At 40.8% G+C, this 21,558-nt stretch overlaps 1 protein-coding gene across 1 annotated transcript in view; it reads left to right on the top strand.

The window, feature by feature from the left end:
- Positions 1-21,558, top strand: part of MEGF10 (multiple EGF like domains 10) — a 169,914-nt gene that overhangs the window by 125,767 nt on the left and 22,589 nt on the right. Inside the window, exons 14-16 of the mRNA XM_006020726.3 lie at positions 2,834-2,936; positions 17,895-18,041; positions 21,127-21,261. Of these exons, the coding sequence (XP_006020788.1) occupies positions 2,834-2,936; positions 17,895-18,041; positions 21,127-21,261 (385 nt within the window). The remainder of the gene's footprint in view (positions 1-2,833; positions 2,937-17,894; positions 18,042-21,126; positions 21,262-21,558) is intronic.

A 21,558-nucleotide genomic window follows, 5' to 3' on the forward strand; every position in this document is an offset into this window, starting at 1 on the left:
ACTCTCATTTTCTCTCTTAAAACAGAGATCAGAGGATATACTTAGGCTTGTATTTAGGCTTGTGCATATTCTTCTGCTCCTATATGCCTAGAACACTTCTGTTCCATTATGCCTAGAATACATCTTTCCATTATTATAAAAAGTCAAGATCATTACTCAAGACCTTACTGAAGTTTGATTAGTCTTATTTTTGTTGTGTTTTACTTCCAAGTTGCCGCCTTTCAAAATACATGGAAGAATTTACTTACTATACAAATCTCATTATGTGCAAAGAAAGCGCTTCCCTTAATCTTTTCTTCTCCTTTATGTTAACATGAATTAGTGACATAAGCAATGCACTGCATACTGTTGAGTAACATGTAATGTTGTTTTACATTAGAATTGAAAGATTGAAAGCTGGATGATTAAACCCTATGGAACTGTATAAAAATGTAGGCATGAAAATCAGAGGACATCAGATTAGAATTTGCAATGCATCCTAAATTAAGATTAAAGTGACAGTGACCATTTTTTAGCCTAGAAATTTAAATTATTGTGCTGAAATAGACTTTTAAACAGCAGGGTGTGTCATTAGGGTTATTTCTAGTTTATGTGGAATTCCTTCCTTCCATCCTGCCTGCTTTCTTGCCTTCTGGCTTTGAGCAATAAGCACAAATCATTCTATGTAGTGTGCCTTATATTTCATCCTGGAACTGGCCCCTCCTCTCAACTACAATAATATTTGGGGTTTTTTGCTGGGAAGGTGATTCTAGTGATTTTCCTCAACTTCAGTGACTGCCTTGGTGAGAAGTTGTCATCTCTAAAATTCACATGTAAGCCCTGTAATCTGAAGCCCCAGTACTGTGAAGCTTTGCCAGACAGATGGGTTCCACAGACTCACTTTGACTAACCAAAAACCAAATTCAAAGATTAAGGATACATGCAGATATTACACTTAGATCACCCTAAGTAGGGTGTTGTCTGTACAAGTACTGATCTGTACAAATGTTTGGACAGGTTAGATCAGGAAAAAAATGGCAGCCCAATCTAAATAAGTACATCTGCGGAGGTGAACTAAATTAGATTGGGAAGAGATTAGCTTGATCTACTGAGTGTCTGCACCCATTCAGGGCGCATCCAGATGAGCGCAGCTGTGCAGTATGTGGCACTGCAAGCACGTCTGTAGTGCCACATACCGCACAGTCAGGTGTTCTCTGCACTTGCAAGGGTGTGCTGCCTGTGCGTATGCTACTCATTTTTTTTTCCACGAGTTTTTTTGACCCCTGGATATTCAAAATTCACTGAAAAAAACCTGGAGCAGCACACGCATGGGCAGCATGTGTTACTGAAAAGTGGAGCTGGGCCACTCAGAACCATGCTGTGGCTGCCAGCTGGGCTCTGCCTGTTGGGATCACTGCTGCTGCAGCCCTAGAAGGCCCCCAGGACCCCAGGTAAGGCTGCTGGGGCTAGCACAGTGCTGGCCTCAGCCTTCTCTACCTCACCTGGGGTAACTTGCCACAAGCCAAAGTGCACATGGCATGGGCATTCCCTGGGGACAAGTAGCTGCAGCACAAGGTGTGTCGCTGCTACTTGTTCCCAGGGAATCAAACGTCTGCGCTCATTTGGACATGGCCTCAGAGTGCAGCCCCAAGACTAGGAAAGTCCAATTGCTCATCCCAGTGCTGGGTCCGCGCTCTTCCTACCGCCTCTGTCTTACTAAACTCTTTTTAGCCCCCTCAACCCTGCCACCCACAGACAGACAACACCACCCCCTACAGACTCCCCAGCCCCCTGATCCTACCCATCTCTCCTCTTTAGACTGAGTTTCCAGTGTGACTTCAGGAAACAGAGGCACAAGCTGCTTCTGATCTACAGTCACACAGTTTAAATTAAACTGTGATGAAAATGAAGTAAACCGTGTGATTATAGATTTGGTACAGTGAATGTATGCACATACCCACAGACACAATTAAATGAATGTCAGCTAACTTTTACTGATAAAACCAAGGGGTGAATTTGACCCTAAATTCCAATTCCATAATGGGCCTGGTTTCTATCAATTCACAGAAATGGTACAGTATTGAAAATTAAACTTGTTTTGAATCATTGTCTTGTCTCCTTTTAGAATGAGAAAGCTTCCTTTTGTCATGTTTTTAAAGCAGGAAAAAGGATTTTTAATGAAAAGGGAGAGGATAGATTTATAGACAGACAGATGCATGCAATTCTAGTGTTACTGCAAGCTAAAATATATATAAGCAAATGTACTCTATTTGTATATATGCGCGTGTGTGTGTGTGTGCGCGCGCGTGTGCATGTGCATCCAATTCCAGTGTTATTGCAAGCTAAAAAGTTATCATTTGTTATGACTAATCTAATTTATCCTGAGCTCCTTTTAAATTTTGGTACTAAATAGCATCCTTTGTGGTTGTCTGAAAAGAGAGTTCAAGGCATGAATCAGTATAAGCACTGAATTATTTTCATATTCAAGATCCCTTTAGGTCGTTGGTCAGATCTGAAGGAAATCAGAGGACAACACAAGGGAAGTTTTGGTGCTGCTACTGACTATATGATGACTTTTTTGTGACTAGAACATTGTAATCTCCCAGACTGTCAGTTTGAGATCTGTCAAAAGAGTCTAATTAACTTTTCCCCTTGACCTCTAGAATAAAGGAATGAAAATGCAGAATTTGTAGCTTATTGAAAGCCAAAAAGGTGTTTTATCTTAAGCAAGCTGATTAAGAAATCAAAAGAGGGAAACCTATTGTTGTTGCTTGAGAGAGGACTGATGAGAACTTGTTCTCTTCTAGCGCTCTTTAGTTCTCATTATTTCAGTTTTGTGTTTTTGTTCTGACAGGATGGCACGTATGGGATGGATTGTGCTGAACGCTGTGATTGCAGCCATGCAGATGGCTGTCATCCAACCACTGGGTATTGTCGCTGCCTCCCTGGATGGTCAGGTAAACCAGAGATCAACATTAGGGATAAAAAATGACAGCATAAATAAGATAGGATCCATTCTCCCCTTTTGTTTCTGTGGTCAGAGTGGGTCCTGTCTGAGAAGCACTTGCAAGCTGGGGACACCATCTATGTGCTGAGTGTTTCCTTCCATGCTCTCTTCAGAAGCTAAAGCTTAATGGGCCTAAAAGCTGGGCAGACATTTGGGAGTGAATGGAGGAAGTCTCAAAGCTCAGCCACACTTGATAGTATTATTCATATCTGATTGAATATCTAAGGTAGTGTTTCTAGTTTGTATCTAGGACCCATATGGGCTGCATCTCCAGGAACTCAAGAAGATTTTTTATCAGGGCTGACAAATGGATTAAAAAAATTAATTGCAATTAATTGCAAGATTTAAAAAAAAAAAAGTCGCAAACAATTGCATTTTTAATTAACAGTTAAACAATAGTCAGCACCTCCTACCCCACAGCCCAAAGCCTGTGTGCCCTGCAGCTGCTCCCCACGACCACCAACAGCGTACAGCCCCATCCTCAACTCTGGCTCATCCCATGCCCACTCCAGACTCACCCCAGCTGGAGCAGACCAGAACAGCCCCAACCCTGGCCCACCCTACTCCTGTGCCAGACTCACCTGCCCACACTGAGCAGTGGCAGCAGCCAGGCAGAAGCTGCTGCTCAGCATGAAGGAAAAGTAGCCCCTCCCTCTTACTGTTGCCAGGTCCTTGTTGCTGCAACCATCTGGAGCCCATGCCTGGGCTGCCCTGTGGCTCTTCTGCAGTGCCATTGCTGCCCCACTGGGTGGCCCAGAGGAGGTGGTGATAGCAGCAGAGAAGAGCTGCAGGGCAGCCTGGGCCTGGGCTCTGGGCAGCTTCAGCAAGAAGGGTCCAGCAGCAGTGAGGGACAGGGGCCACTTTCCCCCCATGTCAAGTAGCAGGTTCTGCCCAGCCTCTGCTGCTGCCACCACTGCCCAGTGTGAATGGGTGAGTCTGGAGCAGGTGTGGGGTGGGGCATGGGTTCTGGTTGGTCCATTTCACTGATCAAAATGATGTGCGCAATTAATGCAATTAAAAAAGATTAACATGTTAATTTGTTTTTGCGGTAATTGTGTAAGTTAACTGCAATTAACTGACAGCCCTATTTTTTATATTAAAACACTGGGCAGGCAGCCAATGGGATCTTGGCTCCTATAGAAGTTGTGATGTTAGTAGGATTGGCCAAAGTTTTTGCCTGAAGAAGTATTCTTGGTCCAAACCTACTGGTAAAAAAGTTGTTGGCACTTTTTCATTTTGATTTTTCCACATGTTTCTAAAGAATTTTTGTTGATTATTTTTGCATTACTAAATTTATCAAAACTGGTTTTTGGAAATGCCATTTACAAATAAATAGTGTTAGAACAAAGAAGACTTCTGTCTGAACAGAAGCTGTTTCTTTCCTTCTAAAGGGCTTTGCCTTGTGATTTCAGTTCTAATCCAGTACAATTATTTTTTTCTCACTCTAGGGAATACGTGTTTTCTAGCAGAGGAAATGTAATTTATTTTCCATGGTGCTTCTAGGGATATCAGATATCAGGTAGAACTGAGGAAGTAATCTGTAGCAAATAATTTACTTGACAAGTTTTGGAAATTGTTCCACTCACAGAAAGATATCATCTCTACTCAAATGTATTTTACCATTTTTTGCAAGCATGCGCTTTTTGGTAACTCTGTGGCTTGATCAGAGATATTTTGCTATATGTATCTGATACTTTGTTTGGACATCATGTTGTGCTGGTCAGTTGTTGCAGTTGTTTAAACTCACATAACATTGTTTTATGTTCCCTGACTGAATGAGTGTAACTCTTATGATCAGGTCACGTGCCGAAAAGGCTTTGATTCTTACAAAGAGAGAAAGGAGATAAGCAGGATTAGGGAATCTTGTAAAAACGTAAATGTTTTCCTCCTGGGAACCCAATATTGCCTGAGCTGTCATTTCAAGAAAAAAATAGTTTTTTGCAGGAAGTTGGCAGGAGAGTTTAAATTAATTAGCATTTGTCAAATTTGCAGAAAATTAACAGTGCATGGAGTCTAAATTGGGAAGTTGTCAATGAAAGCTTTGCTCAGCTAAATTTTCTGTGTGCTCATGTCTCTGGTGAGGGTCTCCTGATGTGTTAAGCAGTGCATTATCCAGTGTGAGAGAGCACATATAGTGCAAGTACTCGCATAATGAGTTTAAAATTTGTTATTTGCATTTGAGCATGAGAATACAACATAGTCTTTGACAAGCTTACTGTGACAGAAACTCAATAAATTGAATACTCCTGGTATGGGAATGTAAAACGGGTGTGAATATGACTAGCACAATCTGAGCAAGTACTCACAAGATATATATAGTTTTATATATATCCTTTACATTATTACCTTTGGTCTTACTTTTGCAGAAGTATCTGCAGTCTCAAGACAGGCATTTTGTAATGGTATGTGTTGCCTTTTATATCTACTCACCTCACTTTAATCTAATCTCAAATCTCTAATATATATCGATTATATCGATATATCTATATCTAGATAGATAGATAGATCTATTGTGGGAATAGATAGAGTATAGATAGATATAGATATGACAAAATGAGAATTTTATGTAAGTTAATTTCTTTTGAGAGCACAAAAAGGTGATCCTTTATTTATATATTGGGTCTTCCTGACTGTACTTCTAGTATCCGTGGACTCATCCAAAAACATGAATCGTGCTTTCCCCAGTCACTAATTATACAAGACAAAATTATAATTTTATGTAAGTGCATCACTTTTGAAAGGCACTCACAAAAAGTGAGTCATTTTTTTATACATATATAAATAAAAACCAGGATCACCTTTTGGTGCATTCCTTTCAAAAGAGATGCACTTACACAAAATTCTCATTTTGTTTTGTATAATTAGTGACTGGGGAAAGCACAATACATGTTTTTGAATGAGTCCACAGCTACTAGAGGTACAGTTAGGAAGACGCAATGAAAATATTTCCATTATTCTTTCAATATGCAATTTCAGTGGCAAGAGGCACGATTGTGGGATTGTGCATTAGATCCCATTGTGCCTATCAGTGGTGCCCATCATGATCTCTGGCTCCCCCTGCCCCTGATGGGGCTCAACAGGACTCACAGTGGAGGCCACATTCCCTGTACTGCCTCCAGCATAAGCTCCACAAGCAACGTGGGCTGCAAGTCTTGCAGCAAGGACAGCAGGAGAACACTGATGCCACTGCGAGCCTTATATGTCATGAGGCTGTCGGTGGGGGCATTGTTCTCCTTGCTGCCCCCACTGTGAGCCCTGCAGCGATGTTGGCTGTGGTGCTTGCAGTAGGGCAGCGTGGGGGAACACAGACACTGCTGTGAGCCCCCATTGTCCCCACTGTGAGTCCCGCAACGGTGTTGGCTATGGCACTTGCAGCAGGGGCAGTATGGGGGAATGTTGCTGCTGCTGTGAGCCCTGCACCTCATGAGGCTTACAGTGGTGGAAGTGTTTTCCTTTCTGCCCCTGCTGCAAGCCCCACAGCTTAAGACGCTACACCAGCTGCAAGCCTTGCAGTCGCGGAGGCTCGCAGCAAGGTCACCATTCTCCTTGCTGCGGGCCCCACAACTGACAATGAGCCGTTGTGAGCCTTGTCAGCTGCGGGTCTGGCAGCGGCTGGTGTGCCCCTGTGGCTGGGACGACCTTGGTTGATGGGTCCCCTAGCCACAGGGAAGCACCAGGCCATACGTTCACCTAGTGACATGATTAGAACAAGGTACAACATTATTACCCATTTTTTTGTGGAATAACTGTGTAGCTTATTGCTTGTTTTATCATGTCATTAATTGGTTGAATGTATAGCTGAGTCACAACTTAAGGCATGATTACCTGGTTAATCATGACTTAAGTGCAGAGGCGGCCAAAGGCCCCTGCTACATGTTACACTTAAGACGTGACTAACCAGTTAATCACATCTTAAGTTGTGACCTGGCTACACGTTCAATCAATTAAAGGTGTGATAAAACAAGGGATAAGCCACAAAGTTATTTCACAAAAAAATGCATGATAACTTTGTGGCTGCTATCTGTCACACCATTAATTGAATATGTGGCCAGGTGTGGCTCTGTGGCTGTTAGCTCCCTCTGCTGATGGGGTCCACAGTTGTGGGGGTGCACCATCTGCTCCTACAGTTGGGAGCCCTGTCAACTGAGGAGGCTCCCAGGCATGGGAGCTTGCTATTTTCAGTGCAGAGGGAGCCCAGGATCGCAATCTTGGGCTCCCCTTAACCAGCAATAAGGTGTGATGGAATCTAAATCATGATCCCACAATCATGCCTCCTGCCACATACGTGTAAGATGTGCATCTTATCCCATCGTGCCTTTACCTGCACGTTTGGCAGGAGCCTAAGATCAGGAACATTTAATAAATACAGGAAGGGTCAGAAATGTAACATAGAAATAGTGGGACCAAACATTGTGTTTTAATAACTAGAGTTGGAATCATGGCAACTTTGTATTGCAGATCTTTTTGCAAAGAATATTGTAGAACTGGTTAGTATGAGTGGTGTAGTACTAAGATAGGGTATGCCTGAAGGACTCAGACATGACAGAAATCTCCAACGTGGTTGAAAAGAGGGAAGCATCTGTGCATTTTTTCTTTTAAAAAAAGTTCTTTTCTCTTTTAGTCTTAAGGAGGAGAAATATTTGCACTAGAAAATCTTCATGCATGATTATGAGTGAAATTGAGTCTGCCTGATGATGTCAACTTGGCAGTGTGTATAAGGGAGACTAGTTTCAACAAGTTGATGGTGTCTAGACAGACAGTATGACATAAACAGGATAGTTTTCTTACATTCAGTGCCTGAAAATCCTCCACCCACACTTCATGTGTTGGATTGACAGCCGTGAGGAATCCACCCGTATTTATGAAAGCACTTATATTTAGAATGATGAAAAAAGAGAGAATACTTTAGAAATAGGTTTTAAAATAGTTGTGCCATGAAGCTTGATAGTAGAGATGACATTTAAGTGATAAGAGTACACAAGTTTACAGAGATGTTAGGCCTAATTGTACCACCACTGAATTCACTGAGAATCTTTCTATTGACTTTATTGCAAAGATGATAAAGCTGTTGAAAATCCCTGTGTCTCTGTGTCTTTGCTTTTAAAGTCAAGAAGTTAGACATTTAAAAATGTAAAGCTTGTACATCAGACATATTATGTGCTAGATTGGTTTGGGAGCTTCGGGTAGGTCGGCATGTGGAATATTTTGTTGTTAACAGATATGTGAAGAAATTATTTTTCCGTTCACTTCAGTTCCAGAAAGTTGAGGGGAAATAAGATTTTTTGAACAAACTGTTTTGACACCAAATGAAATACTTAATTTTGAATTTAAATATTTTAAGGATTTTATTTAAAAATAAAACTAAAGGAAATTTTAAAATGCATAGATTTCAAATAAACAAATCAAAATGCTTTAGAAATTTCAGTGAAATATTTGACCTTTTCAAAAGAAGCTTGGGTTTTTGGACAAGAATAATTACTGGAACAACAATGAAATCCCCCAATGTTTCCATGTTGACAATTTTGTATTTTTGGTTCCATTAATAGTTTTGGCCAAAACACACTGCCCACCTGTAGCACCTTTCCTCAGTTATGTATCAGCTTGGCATATAATGTATTTTCTCTCGACAATAGTGAGAGAATTGGTTGCCTTTGAGCCAGCCAGGAGCTCTGGAGTTGTTGCATTCCTAAGGCAATACCATAACAAACTGCCCCTTAATTACTCTTAATTGATGAGTTAATAAATAATAAGACAGCATTCAATTTCTTCTTACAAATAAGTTTGCCTTTATTGGGGGCCATGCCTCAATATGTTTATGTTGCCTCTGGGAATCTTTTTACTTGAACACAATTATTAATTCAGTTATTAGATGTTGCATGGTGTGGAGTTGCCAGAACACTTAGAAAATAGAATAATTTCTTTAAAAGCTGTTTTATTGCAGCTGTTACCCAGTGAGAGGTTTAAGCTAAGAATATTCATCCTAAAGGAAACTCCACCCTGTTCATAGAGTGCAAGTGACAAATATTCACCCTCAGGAAAGCCAGACCTGTTTACAGCTTAAACTAAGAATGTCCACCATATAGGAGCCCCACCCTGCTTAGAACAGCTGGAATTAATGGAGAGGCTTATTTTTCAGTTCCCTTACCATACTGATGCATTCCAGCAGCCGCATGAATTATGATGGCAAAACAGAGAAGCACCCACACACATTTCAGATGATCTCTGTGGCTAAATCTACTCTTCTTTTCCTGACATCTTTCACTGTAATCATTCAATATCTTCCTTTGAAGGGCAAGTAATGGAAATGGGTAATGAGCTTTAAAATATGAAAGCTTTACAAAAAATAAAGACAAACACACACACACTTCTTCCTGTTAAATGGTGACTGTTACTTTTGGAGCAATATGTTTATGCATAATCATTTATTTATGTATTTGCTTTTGATATTATTATTCATTTCTTGAGCACTGAAACTCTAACTGTACAGTTTATAGAAAAATTCGGAATCAAATGCACTTCAAGGACTTGCTTGATACTGTTCATTTCAATAGCAATAATCCACTACCCAACATAATACAACAAATGAAACCTATTAACCTTATCCCATAATCTCACCTCCTTTGACAGCCATGAAAAGTTGGGTTTTGCAGCATGCTCATAAGATTAGAAAATCCAGGTTTTGTACTACTGAGACTTTTCATTGAACTGTTGTAAAAAGCACTGAATATTCTTCTAGACAGTTTAAAATAGACTGTTTGTTAGTAATAACACACTATTCCTTAGCTCTGGTAGACATTGGAAGTCCTGTAGAAAGTCATGTTATACTGATACTGCACATGTAATTTTAAAGACCAATATAAAAGCTATGTGGTGTTAGGGATTATGAAATACCACTAGCACGTTATCTCTGCCAAAACAATAACAGCGGCTTATGGGGAAAAAACCAGAAACAGTAATACCAACCTACATTACACCAGCATGTATAGTATTCATCCATATGCTATGCCAGATAGGGTGTCTATGACTTTTCAGTATCACAGACACCTGCTGACACCAATCAAATATGTCTGCCCTAGGAAGGGAGGTCTGTATCTTATTGTGTTTATTACTGAATAGCAGAGTAAAATTTTGTATGACAAATGCCTCTCTGATGTAAACAAACAAGTCTTCTAGAAGGCCTGAATTAGGATACTCTCTTTACTTTTTAATCTGTACATTTTTTGCATACTACATATGCTACCATTGTATACCTTTTTATTATATCTAGTCTTCAGATTACTAGTGAAAAATGATCCACTACATTTACAGTATATATTAGGGTTACCATATTTCCAGTTTCAAAAAAGAGGTCACCTGTGGGGGGGCGGTAATATGACTGGGGGAGGCAGTGATATGCCCATGCCCTGTGCTGTGTCCCTGTGACTCTATGATGGGTCTTATACTAGGCAAGGAGCCTTTTACCTGCCCCTCACTCCCAAGCCATAGTCCCCCCAGCCCTGCTGGTGCCCCTCACTCCTGACCCACAGCCCCCCCGCATACCTGCTGATGCCCCTCAATTCCAACCTGCCTGTGCCCCACACTGATGACCCACAGTCCCACACCCCCTGGTGCCCCTCACTCCCAAGCCACAGCTCTCCTAGCCTTGGTGACCCTCACTCCCAACCTGCAGCCCCCTTCCCCCCAGCCCTGCTGCCCACACAGCTCCTGCTGCCCCCAAAGAACCCCCCACCCCCTTTCCCCACTGGAGGGGAAGGCAGGGAACCCCCTGCCTCCCTGCCCTGCTGCAGCCCCAGTGCTGGCAGGCACGTGCCCCCCTCATTCACTCCCACCACAAAACACACACACAAACCACACACACACACACACCCCCTCTCCAAGCCCTGGCCTTACCTCCCTGCAGCTGCTGGGGCTTTTGATCAGACTCAGGTGATGCTTCTCCCCTGCTCCCCACATCCCCATTCAGCTCCTTGCTGGGGCAAGCCAGGAAGTGCCAGGAAAGCAGAGGCAGAATACAGTCCTGGAAATTTGCTGATATTTAAAAAAACTGCCCAGATGGAGATGGGAGGACCCAAAAATAGGGTCCTGGAAAACCCAGATGTATGGTAACCATAGTGTATATGGTACTAATGTGCTGATGGAATCACGATTGCACGGAGGTGTGTCAAATGTCAGCTGTCAACTGAGGGAGATTTTCCTTTCATTCACTCAGGATGCATACAGATGTTTGCTGCACCTGGTCTTTGATCGTGAGGCTTACTTTAAGTTTGGCTTACTCCCAATCATGGACCAGAAATAGCATGTATAGGCATTCACTGGTACCAGGAGCCATGCAGGGAACCCAGTGTAAGTAACTCCAGGTGGAGGGAGGGGCATGTGGGATTGAGGGAGTTTGGTGGGTCTGCAGTGAGGAGGGGCCAGTTGGCAGGTCCAGAGGGTCTGGTGCGTCTGCACCAGGGGTTGGTGGGTCCACACAGAGTGTAGTCCGTCCAGCAGTGGAAGTCAGGGGGTCTAAAAATAGCCCAGTTGGACACAGGGTAGGAAGAGCACAGCTTTGAGGTTGAGGCGAATGGCTGGGCTTTCCCAGACCCGGGGCTGCACTCTGAATGCCTGAAGACGTTTGCTAGACTGGCTTAACCCATTCCCGATCAGGTGAACTAACTTAGATCAGGCCTGCCATTTTTGGCCTGATTTAAACCCCCAAAATGTCTGCACAAATCAGCATTTTGATTAACCTAACTTTAGTTAGATCAATTTAAATGTAACATCTGTAAATACCCTCAGTTTGTCCCTGTAGTCGTGAAGTGTAAAGGGTGCAGACAGAAGTGACAATTTTCGCCTGATCTGGCCACACAAAGCAGTCTATAGCTGTGACCAAACACAAGTGCACAGCTGCAGACTGCTTTAGAAATGACCTATCAGGTGAAATCTGAACTGTCATTGCATAAGGGTTTAGATGAAGACGTTTCAAATCATAGCATTTTCTGTAACTTTTGTCTGCATTGCTTCCCAAACTGTTACTATTTTCAGAATGAGAAGGGCAAAAGGGAGTTGAAGGAGTTTGGTTTGGGGTTTTTTTAACCCCTGTTGGAGGGTGGGGCAGGTGTATTGGAGCCCTGCCCCCAGCGCTGTCTGAGGAACCTGTAGAATGAGCTCCTTCTGTTCCCTTCCTCCCCTCCCATTCTGAAAACAGCATGGGCTGGCAGGGAGGAGGGGCTATTGCTAAGGGAAAGCAGCTGCAGGCTAGCAGTCAGGAGATAGATTCGCCTCCTGCCCTGGAACCAACAGTGAACTTCTGTTTGGTCCCGGGGATTGTTGTAACTCAGCACACTTCCTGCAAAGCATTCTTAGTTACAGCTGGGAGCTACACTTCTGTCTGCACCCAAAGTGGTTAGCTCAAATCTTGTGGTCACAGCAATGTTCAAAGTGGTATACTATTCTGACAGACATGAAATCAAATTTGGCCACAGATTTGTGATAATATTATACCTTAATAAAGGGCCTGTTGACTTGCCAAAGCAAGAGGGCTGATACATGCTTTGGCCTTGTTGTACACTGAGTTTTATTGTGTCCCCTAACCTGTTCGAGTTATGCGCTAGGACTGCTATGCAAAGGGGATACAGTAGTTTTAAGAACAATGGTTTCATTCTGGGGCAAAGAAAAAGGAAACAGGTAATTTTATTTAGTTATCCTGTGGTTGTTAAGAATATAACAGGTGAAGAATTAAGCAACTTTACTAGAGTGGCTGTGAAACTCCAGTCTAGCTTTTGAAAAGATCACCTGCTGAAATGCCAGGATGTCTTAAATATTACTAGGTTCTTCCTCCAATAAAATATTGGTATCATCTGCATGCTACAAAGCTCAGCTGCAGCAGGGGTTTTGTAGGAGGAGAGTGTCTCTGGCAGTTCTAACCCAGAGAGTCATGCTGATGAATCAAGAGTCTGAACCTCCCAGGCAAATTCTGTATGCTATTGTTTTGCGTTTTGCCAGTTTGAGACAATGCACTTCTGCCTATTCTTCTGACTGCCCCAGTTAGAAATCAAGGCCTTTCCTTTCTCTTGATTTGAAACAGTGAGATCACTCCCAAATAGTATCTTCTTTAAGATTGTGCACACCTCCTCTGTGATGTTTCTATCAAAAATTCACCCCTACTACATTCACTTTTTTGTGTTGTTCATTCACTCATATAGTAGAGAATTATGGGGGCTCTCGTTGATATTATTCTTCTGTGTAGATGCACCTGTTTTCCTCTCACAAGTCTGAGTTTCTTTTGAACTGAAATGAGTTTAAACAACAGCTTGTTTCTCATGTGACTAAGAACAAAGGCTGGAACCCTGGCCCCACTGAACCCAATAGAAGTTTTGTCACTGGCTTCAGTGGGCCCAGGTGTTCAGGCAAGATTTTGAAAGCCTGTTTTTCTTCTTAGTTACATAGTAACGTGTCTGAAATAAAGTCACTACACAGGACTTACAGCAGGACAAAAACGTATCTTGATTCTGCTTCCTGAGGAAGATTCCATATGCTATCGTGAGTACTAGTACAGTAGCATACTACGGAATTTATTGTATTTATCTTTTTGCTTTATGTTAGCTTGTGTTTCACAGACAAATGAAATTACAAGCTAGAAAGCAGTACTCAGTGTCTGGGAGTATAACTATAGCTTTGCCTTTGCAAATCAGAAATTATTATTTGTAGAATTTTGTAGAATTATTATTTTATCCCGTAGAACCGGACAAAAATAGCCCTTTATTTCTCAATCTGGGTTGATTCAAATGGATAACTCGATCTCAAAATATTCAGTGTATAGCATATGGAGTACATAAATATTCTATTAGGAAGAGTGGAAACACTGATTTCCAAAAAGAATTGTCTTCTCCATTCATGCAATTACAGATGCAGGGGGAATGCTGATTTGGATGTGAGGCCCCAAGCATAAAGCACTGGGCATTAAATGCATGAGCATTTCTTCAGAGCTGCTTAGCTGAAGTTTATCATGACCATTCAGCTATTGCCTAGCAACTTGTGAAGGCCATCAAAGAGCTCTTTGTCCGTAGTCCTGGCAAAAACATTTCCCCACAGATCTCCTTATCAGGATCAAAAACAACATACAAACTTAAAAAAAGATTGTATTACATAAGAAATAATTATATATTTTAAAATAGGAATGTTCATATGCAGGTATGTTATTGGCACCACTATTGTTATAGTTGTGTCAAAATTTTCCTTTTAAATTCCCATAAAATCAGTTTTGCTATAAACCATACTGAAATTTACTGTAGAAAATCAAAGCCTGGAAAAGTTGTCTTCCATTGTTTTAATCCTTTTAAAATATCTGTTTCCTTAAAAGGCAAATTTACATTTAATTCATACATCTGTAAAAAAATAAATACTCAGTTTTCTTGTGTTTGAGTTCTTGTTGTGCTCCTTTTAATAACAACTAATAGAAGGATTTTTTAACTATACACTTAACTGGTTAATATACCTGTCTACATACTCCCACCCCTTACCTACCTGCATACACACCGATAGTGGTATCTACCTTGTCCTTCTGAACTTGGATATGGTAACATTTCATTTATATTGAAACAGATGCAAAGTTCAGAATCATGTCAGTAAATTATACTATAAAAATTGCAATATGGGGTCCTTATTAAAAATGCAACCTTTGCCCGTAAATATTACACGTTCTTTTTTAAGATGCCACATTTTCTTCTTTTGTTGAGCATAGGGGAATAAGCCTGTACCTGATTATCTTCCCATCAGAAAATACATGAGAATTGTATACAAAAAAAGTAATCTTCGAGGTTTCTTCCTAGTAATTATAGAGGAAGTTTGTCCACTTGTTATTCCTCCATAGTTGGGTTCCCAATCCTCATTGATCCTCAGAGTCCAGGGTTCTATATCCTTTCTACCTCAGTGTCCCCTATACATCTTGACAGCGTGGCTTTCATAAACCATTATTTGTGCACAGCTCCAGGGGGTACAATTGAGACTGCTGTTGTATCCCACTTGTCTATCCCATTTTAGATTACGCTCTGTGGAAATTGTTGGCAACTGCTGACTTGTTAATAGTGACCATTGTGTATTGAAATACCATTGAAACCCATTAAAAGTCTGTGAAAAAAAAGTTTTCACTGTAACAGGGTTCTACTGTGTGAAGCTGTGTATGATATGAAAGATAATGCATGAGCAAATGGTTTAGCAGGAGAGTATCAGGTATAATTCTAAAATTCTTTGCATTTTTCAGCTTATGGTCTTTACAGATTTATAAACCAAGGCCAGAATTTTTAAGTGTGGAGACTTAAAATCAGGCTCCTAAAGCCATATTTAAGCATCTTCAGAATTACCATGGTTTCCAGATTCCCTTCTCCATATTACAATAATGTAATTAACATGTTAATCATGGCATAAATGGCAAGGGTGCTATACATGCACACAGTAAAATGACAAACCACCCATAAAAGTGTTCTACATTATATGTAAATTGTCAGCCCTAACCCCAGACCTGCAGGCACCTGGCTTTCAAGTTGCTAGTTTAGTGGGAGCCTGGGATCATGATTCCAGCCTTCCTCTGCACTGGCAGCAAGCAAGGGTGCGACTGGATTCTGATCCATGATACCAGAATTGTACCTCCTTCCATGTACCTGTGGCATGGCAGGAGGCACGATTGTTGGGATCAGGGAGCAGATTCCATGGCACCTCTAAATGGAAGTGTACCATGGGTCTCAAGTCTCATTCTTCTCATTGTCTCCAAATAGGGGCTTTAGCATCTCTAAACATCAGACCACATAGTTAGGTGCCAAATTTGGATTTATTAGTCTAACTTTAGGCTCCCAATTTGAAAATACTGGTACCTATTAGTTGGATGCTGGTTTGTTTTGTGTCTTAAATATAAACAAGTCTGACAAAGAAGTTGCCCATGTACGTAAAAATCAAATATAATGCGGGGAGTGGTAACAGTATATGAGGATTTTAACTCTTGGCAAATACTTCTCATTTTTTTCAAGTCAATGGTAATCAAACAGTTGTGATCATCATATGGCTATTAGATGACCTGTGTTAAATGAGGGGGTGATCAATATTTGGATTCTAATGGGCAGATGTTTTCCTTATGGCTGGCACTATTTCAACTTCCTCTTTGACTGTCTTAGCAAAGAGGGCCAAAGATTTAAGAATCTGAAAGTTCACTTTTCCTCTAACCATAGAGATGGTTTGTTAATTAGATTCAGCACCTTGGCAGGGGACTTGGATTGGGGAATTGTTCTATATATAAATAGGGTAACATTTTTCAGTGTTGTCACAAGCAGTAGATACCTTGTTTTCAAAGGGTTTAAAAAGATTTTTCTCAGCTATCATGCGAACTTGTCTATTTTGCTTATACAGAAGTTCAACAGTAAGGGTACCTGGAGCATATTTTGCTGGAAATACTTACAAAGCAAGTCATAGTTTGTGGCTGGGTTTGGTCCATTCTCTCTTTAGCCAAAGATTCATTCAAGAGAGGCAGATTTGGTCCATTTTTTCTTTAGCCAAAGATTCATTCAAGAGAGGCACTACAATAATAGTTAATTGTTAATGCGAAGTACTGTAGACACAATAAGGTCTGAGTACCACAGTAGATGTTTCCTGGCATTTAACATTTGGGGTGTGGGGGTGAGCGAGGGAATTAAAGAATACCAGGAATGTTAGATTTGTACAGAAAAAAGTCTGTGATCCTAATTAGAAGGTTATATTATGATTTATGCCTGCTTATGTATTGGGGTTCATGTCATGGTGAATGTATAATCAATTTTGTGCCAAACCAGATAGACAAAACACTGACTGACCAGGCTCCTTAGAAGCCTGCTGCAGCTAAGCATTTTGGAATGCTCACATGGCGTGTTTTGAAACCCTTTGTGTGTCCCACATTTTTCCATTTGGTATGAAGCTTAGCCATAATCAGCTCACCACTAATTAGAAGTCGTTCCATGTCCTGCTCACCATTATTACATGAAATTATCTCAGACCTTAAGAATTTTTACTTTCAGAAGACGAGTTTTTTCAGTGCCTCGCACAAAAGTGAAAATAAGCTTCTGTTGTTTTGAAATGACCATTGTGAAGGACCTAAAAACCATTCTTTGTGCTGCGTCTATGTTTCCCTTTCATTTCTGCGCGCAGCTGGTACACAGTACATATCTATGAGAACATGAGGGATGGGTAAGGCCTAATTTTTAGAAAGGTCATGGAAGAAGACCAAAACATGTATAATACTGGGAGCTTCAGCACTGGAAATATTAGCTTTGCAAGGCTGAAGGTAACCTCCTGAAGAGTGCCTACACCAGTCTGGCTTGGCTGCAGCCTTACACAGATCTTATGTCAGCAGGATGCAGCCTGAGGGGAGAATCCCATGGAGTTCATCTGTTTTGTGGGAAGAGAGCTCCAGAAATAATTTGCTGTTGCAGAGCCTAAGATTAGTCCCTAGGCACAAATCAGCAAAAGAAAAACATAATTGACCCAGGACTGTGGGGTTCAAAGAAAATAGCAGAGGGGGCGGTTCCTTCCTCCCTTTCCTATTTTAATCACCCCTAATATTATGGTTGATGATATTTTAATGCAATATCTTACTTAAGTGGGGAAAATTCAGTACTCATTAGAACACAGGGTTAAGATGATTAATAATGTTATTGCCTAATGGATCATAAGTAACAGCTCCAAATGACCGTTTATAAAATGGGCTCTTCCATGCCCTTTATTAGAAAAAAATCTATGTCATGTAGTTTTCCTGGTTAAAAGGCCTGGGGTGAAACCCTGACCTTATTAAAATCAGTGGGTTTCAATAGGGTCAGAATTTCAATCCTGTTGTTCATTATTCGTGGCCTATGAAATGTGAGTACTAGTGTGACTGGTGACGGTTCTGTGTCCTAATGGTTTGCAGGTATACACTGTGACAGCGTGTGTGCTGAGGGACAGTGGGGGCCGAACTGTTCATTGTCCTGTTACTGCAAAAATGGAGCTTCATGCTCTCCAGATGAAGGAATCTGTGAATGTGCACCAGGATACAGAGGCACCACTTGTCAAAGAAGTAAGGACAAAATCAGTGCTTTGAAATTCTCTTCTTCTCCTCCTGTCTTTAATAAACCTAGAGTATAATATGATATTGCTTTGTTAATTGTACTATGCAACAGTCTCTGCTTATGTATTTTAATTGTGCTAATTCACGAGCATATGGAAGCTCAAGCTTTATTTGTACTTCCTACCGCCAGGCTTTTTTCTTCTCATAACTCAAGTCTTTTACTTTTTTATTATTTGTTTCATGCCATGGTGGTGCCTAAAAAAAAGAAAAGGCAATGACAGGTCCCTGCATCAGTGGCTTGTAAGGCCAAAATTTGCAAATATGGGCACCTAATTTTAGGCAACTTAATAATAGAAACCTGGTTTTAAGACGTTCGAAACACCTGTGTTTCCCATGTATTTCAGTGGAGGCTCCTAACTTAGTCATTGCTTTTATTTAACATTTATATTGCAATAACACCGCAAAGGCCAACCAGGTCAGTGCCTTGCTGTGTTAGGCACCAATATAATGTCCAGTGTGCAATGATTCTATATCTGCAAAAACATAGATATGAAGCATTTGTCAATTTAAAAGACACTTCATAGCAGAGAGAGAAAACGAGCAAGTGGACTAAGGTAGGGAATGGCAAAAACAAAAACAGAAATGGAAAAACAGAAATGTCTCTTTGCAGCCCAACAGACTAAATGAAAGTAGTAATCCCTGCCTGCTACCTGCCTACCTATGTTCCTATTTGCGTTGTAGAACGGGCAGCAATTCAGAAAAGAGATATATGAATTATCTGTGTTTCCAAGTTCTATTTATTTAATGTTGCTGGAATAAATTACCAAGAGATAGGGTGTAGAGTAAGAGGAATAAGAACCAGAGATGGATGCTTGAGGGACCTACCCCCCACTCCAACCAAAAGCAGGAAGGGAAGGAAGAAGACCCACCAAATGATTCCTGAAAGGTAGAAGGAGAACCAGGACAGGAAGCTGCAAACGCTTACGAATGGTAGAATTTCAAGAAAGATATGGTCTTTGGCTACCCAAGGGGTGGCCAACCTGCAGCACAAACAGCCTTTGTGTTTGGCACCTGGCAGATTAGGGAAGGGACAGGCAATACAGTGGGCAGGACACAGGGAGCAGAAAGAAGAGCAGCAGATAGGACAGAGAAAGGGGATTAGGTTGGGACTCCAGAGGGTATGGGGCTAATTTGTGGCACGCCAGCTAAAAAAGGTTGATTCTCACTGATCTATCCTAAGGTTATATGCCTAACATTGCTGTAGCATTAGTATTTTTAAACATTTCTAGGTATGTAATTATTCTCACCATTTCTTGCATGCATCTGAGAAGGATTTGCAGTAAATCAGTTAATCCAAAAGATGACTAAATAAAGGTAAAGCTTTATTTAGTGGCTTGGAATTATTTGGTGCCACAATTTTAGTGGATTCCATAAAATAACGTTAACTCAAATTCAGAGTCAGTCCCTCATGTGCCACCTAGAGATCATGAAGATCAAGATCACACAAATTAATCTGGACCAAATCAAAAAGTGACTTTTCTATAAGCAGAATGATCTTATGACTGATCCACTGCTTCCCTTGAAAGGACGGAAGCTTTCTGAAAGGATCTGACCACGTAACTTATATCAAGTGTATACTTCAGAGGCTGCATTTTGAGCTAAATTTAAATATTTAAAGGACACAACTTTATTTTTTTTAAGAACAATCATTGCAGTTGTACAATGGACAACTTGAAGCACTGTTGAATCCCTTGATTTATAGAAAAGAAGGGATTAGAAATAAAGAAAGAGAAATTCCATGCAACAGACTTCAGTCCATTTATAAATGACTGGTGATATAGCTCTGAAGTACAGATTATCCTTGACATAAAAATATAAATGGAGGCCCCAGTGTTTCTGGTCTCAGTTTGTGTAAAAAACAGGGAAGTGGCATGTGGCTGTCTGCACTGTGTTAATGAATGTAATGAGTATCTAATTGGAAGGATGGTTGGAAAACATCTGTACCTGTTCCTTTTAGTCAATAGGGTGATGGGCTGAAGTGATTTAGATTTTTCTCACAAGTGAGGAAAAGCACAAGAAGTCAATAATACCAAAGCCTCAAAACAACTTTTTCCTCTTAAGGCTAAAACAGCCCTATTTCATTCTTCTGCGTATTGTGTAACACGTATTGTGATTTGTTTTTTCCCCCAAATCCTTTCCTTTAATTTTAGAATGTTTTGCAATTATTATGCAAGTAAATTGTTTTGTTTATCCTCTTCTTACCCAGGAATATGTTGGGTTGGTATCATATTCTGTCACATGTTTTGTCTGCATACTTTAGTCATTATTCTGTTGCTGAATTGCAGGCCATGCACCCCCCCCAGGATCAGTAGACTTGTACAGGACATGCATGAGGCTAGAATTTGACTCTGTGTCATTATTAACTCTAAAGCTAGGAACAGACATTTGTCCCTGTGTTTATCCCAGAATATAAATATCTTGGAATTGGCATGTACACGCATCATCCTTCTAATCAGGGTTTAGGGAGTGCCAGAATTAAATGCTGATTTTTCTGCCATTGATTCAGTGATGCAATCGAGGGATAACTGTACAGGTATACTTTGCAATATCCTGGGATAAACTGTTACTACCTGTTATTCAGGAAATGTTTTTAGCATTTATCCCAGGACAGTGGACATGAACATATGTACATTTGCACTTTTTTCCCAGGATAAAAGGGTTTATTCTAGGATAAATGCAATATCCATGTGTAAGCTAACAGAAATCAGTGCTGCTGTACACTGCAACTGCTGTTTGGTAGCCCACTTTGGTACCATTTTTTCAAGTGCTAGAATGTCTCTAGATTGTAGTAATCTCTTTAGGATAGGGTCTACATCTTCTTACATGTCAGTAAAGTATTATGATATACTCGTTGGAATTATATAAATATAAAAACAACCAGTTCAATAGCTATGTTTTCAGGTGATGAGACTGAACTAGAAGTGGCAGGTAGACAGCAATGAACTGGTTAACTGTTAACTCATTTAGCTGTTGAAGACTGTGGTGATATAGAAAATACAAAAAGGACTATCAGTACTTTTCTTTCTGGTTTCAGTTTGTTCTCCTGGGTTTTATGGACATCGGTGTAGCCAGACCTGTCCCCAGTGTGTGCACAGCAGTGGCCCTTGCCATCATGTTACCGGACTTTGTGATTGCTTACCAGGATTCACAGGTGCCCTCTGCAATGAAGGTACAAACCCTCTTTAATAAAGGTCCCTGTACAGGATACAGGGGTCAAATGTTTCAGTTTTTTATTGTGTGTATTCCACACCTCCAGGGACCACATGACCTTAAAGTACCATATTTTCTTGCCTAGAATATACCCCCAAATATAATACTTAACTTTTTTTTTTGAAAGGCAGAATGAAAAAAAGGATTTTTCTAGATTATGGCTACGCCAGGCAGGGGCATAGACTAATCTTCATATGATTTACCCTCCCCTTCCTGCATAACTACAGCTGAATTCCTACCTGCTGGATCTTTGTAG

Source organism: Alligator sinensis, unplaced genomic scaffold, assembly GCF_000455745.1.
Source record: "Alligator sinensis unplaced genomic scaffold, ASM45574v1 scaffold227_1, whole genome shotgun sequence".
Lineage (NCBI taxonomy): Eukaryota > Metazoa > Chordata > Crocodylia > Alligatoridae > Alligator > Alligator sinensis.